Here is a 2876-nt window from a genome sequence, read left to right on the forward strand (position 1 = left end):
TAACTGAAAATAAATAAGTCTAACTGAAAACTAAATAAGTCTATCTGGAAACTAAATAGTTAACTGAAAACTAAATAAGTTTATTTTTATTTCATTTAAGTTTTCATTTGATTGTTGGATTCTTTCAGTTGGTCCTTATATTTTTGTTTATGTTGTTTCTGTGTCATCATCATATTGATTTGTTTGTTTATTTTGTTTTGCTCTTTTAATTGAAGGAATATGTGAAGAACATGCACAAGTTGAAGAGGAATGCGCTTGCATTCTGTCAAGTGAACTTGGAGATTGCCCAAAATATTCGGGAGGAAGGCGAGAAGCTGTCTCAAGACAGTATTTCTCTGGATGATAGTGAAGTATTTAACCCAGATTTTTTGAGTCAAATTGACGACATATGCAAGCGTCATTTGGAAGCGAAAGACAGTGCAAACAAAGTTGATCCTACAATTTCACTATTGGTGAAGCGGCCTGTTGAATTGGAGTTTGGAAGAAATGAAAATGTTCCTGATTTGGATTCTGGTGTTCATGGAGTTGAAGAGAAAGAAGGAAGTAAGTTCCTTTCATTATATTGTTTTCATTTTGTTGTTGTAGTTTTGTAATCTGGTTGGAATAAAAATTTTAGACTCTAACTGAAAGAAATGTTTAAATGAAGAATGAAATAGCTAACTTTGAGACTCTAACTGAAAGAATAAAAAGACCAACTGAAAACTTTGACAGTCTAACTGAAATAATATGAACACCAGCTGAAAATGAGATGAATACTAAATGAATTTTTTCACTTCATTAAGTTTTCATTTGATTGCTGGATGTTTTCAGTTGATGTTTTTTTTTTCATCTGGTGGAAACATTGTTTCAGTTCATGTGTATTTAGTTGTTTTTTTATGTTTTGAATGAAGATGATGAAAAAGAAGGAGAGGAGGATGAGAAGAAGAGGAATGCTGATGATGATCAGCATAAAGATGATGATGATGATGATGATGATGATGATGATGATGATGATGGTGATGATAAGGATCACCAGAATTATAATGAGACAAAGGATGATGATGCTGATGATAATGGTGATGCTGGTCTTCAAGGAGATGAAGACAAAGGAGGAGATAAGGATGCTGGTGTTCATGGAGATGGAGAGGAAGGTGGAAGTAAGTTCTTCTATTGTATTGTTTCAGTTTGCTTAAATGAAAAAGTTAAATAGCTAACTGAAAGAATAAAAAGACCAACTGAAAAGTCTGATATTCTAACTGAAATAATATTAATACTAGCTGAATATCATATAAATACCAAATGAAACTTTTGGTATTTGTTTTTATTTAATCTGGTGGAAAAATTGTTTCAGTTTGTCAATGAATTGATTCATTTTTATTTTGTGTTTTTCAGTTATTGTGTATTTAATTTTTTTTTTATTGTTTTTGTTTTTGAATGAAGATAATGAGAAAGAACCAAAGGAAGATGATAAGAAGACTGGCAATGCTGATGATGATGGTGGTCTTCAAGGAGATAAAGAGAAAGGAGGAAATAAAGAGTTGGATGCTGGGGTTCATGCAGATGGAGAGAAAGGAGGAAGTAAGTTTCTTTGATTTTATAGCTAATTGAAAGAATTCAAAGACCAACTGAAAAATGTGATGCTCTAAAGGAAATAATATCTTATAAATAGCAACTGAAATACTGTTTAGTTTGTAACAATATGAAAACGAACTGAAAAATAAATAGGGCTAACTGAAGTATTATAAAGACTAGCTGAAAAATAAACAAGTCTAACTGAAGCACTATAAAGACTACTGAACAATAAACAAGTCAAACTGAAAGAATATTCAGACCAACTGAAAACTTTGATACTCTAACTGAAATAGTATTAATACCAACTGAATATCATATAAATATCAAATGGAACTTTTTTATTTATTTTTTATTGTTTTTTGTTTTTGAATTAAGATGTTGAGAAAGAACAACCAAAGGAAGATGATACAAGACGAGGAATGCTGATGATGATCAATTAAAGGGGCTAAGGATAAGGATAAGTGTAAGAGTTCTACACACGTCCCTACTCGCACCGCTGTTGGTGTTGATCTTATTGATCTTTGTACTCCAACTCCTCCTCCTCCTCCTCCTCCTGTTGTTGAAGCTGTTGAGAATGTATATAGCAGAAAGTCTTGGAGAGTTGATTCTTCTGCTAAAAGGAAAAAGATTCTGATTTCGATGGCCCTTCATTCCAACTATTAACTCCTAGTCCTGTTGTTGAGGATGTTGATTTGCAGACAGTGCAGAGAGTGGTGAGGGTGTTGGAAGTTCAATTCCAATCATCACTCCAGTAAATGTAAAATATCCTCGAGTAAGTATAGTTTTAGTTTGTGTTTTAATTTGTTTATTTTTCTGTTTCAGTTAGTGTATGTTTCTTGTCATTTAGTATATCTTTTATTTCGTTAGTGTATGTTTGTTGTCAGTTAGTGTTTGTTTCTTGTCAGTTAGTATAGTTTATGTTTGAGTTAGTGTAAGTTTCATGTCAGTTAGTGTTTGTTTCTTGTCAGTTAGTATTATTTTATGTTTCAGTTAGTGTATCTTTCTTGTCAGTTAGTAATAGTTTATTTTTCATTTGGTTTGTGTTTCTTGTCAGTTAGTATCTGTTTCTATTTTCAGTTAGTGTATGTTTATCTTTCAGTTAGTATATCTGTCATTTTTGTTTAGTATTTTTTGATATTTTAATTGAATGCAGGGTGATGGCTCTTATTCTGATCAATCATCATACAAATCCTACAAACCTCAGAAACAATCAAAGTCAAAATTCCTTCAACACCTGAATTATTGAAGGGGTGGGACTATGACCTACTTCAGAGAAATCTGAGAAAGTTTGAGAGTTAAGGAACCAGGTGATGATTATGACGATG

General features: G+C 32.0%; 1 protein-coding gene across 1 annotated transcript; it reads left to right on the forward strand.

Annotated features, from left to right (window-relative positions):
* The first annotated feature begins 209 nt into the window (after positions 1-209).
* Positions 210-1662, forward strand: LOC130591984 (spore wall protein 2-like). The gene is made up of 3 exons (XM_057396010.1): positions 210-543; positions 891-1136; positions 1420-1662. The coding sequence occupies exons 1-3, from the start codon at positions 231-233 to the stop codon at positions 1569-1571; spliced, it is 711 nt and encodes a 236-aa protein (XP_057251993.1). The 5' UTR covers positions 210-230; the 3' UTR covers positions 1572-1662.
* The last annotated feature ends 1214 nt before the right edge of the window (positions 1663-2876 follow it).

The sequence above is a fragment of the Beta vulgaris genome, chromosome 6 (assembly GCF_026745355.1).
Source record: "Beta vulgaris subsp. vulgaris cultivar EL10 chromosome 6, EL10.2, whole genome shotgun sequence".
NCBI lineage: Eukaryota > Viridiplantae > Streptophyta > Magnoliopsida > Caryophyllales > Amaranthaceae > Beta > Beta vulgaris.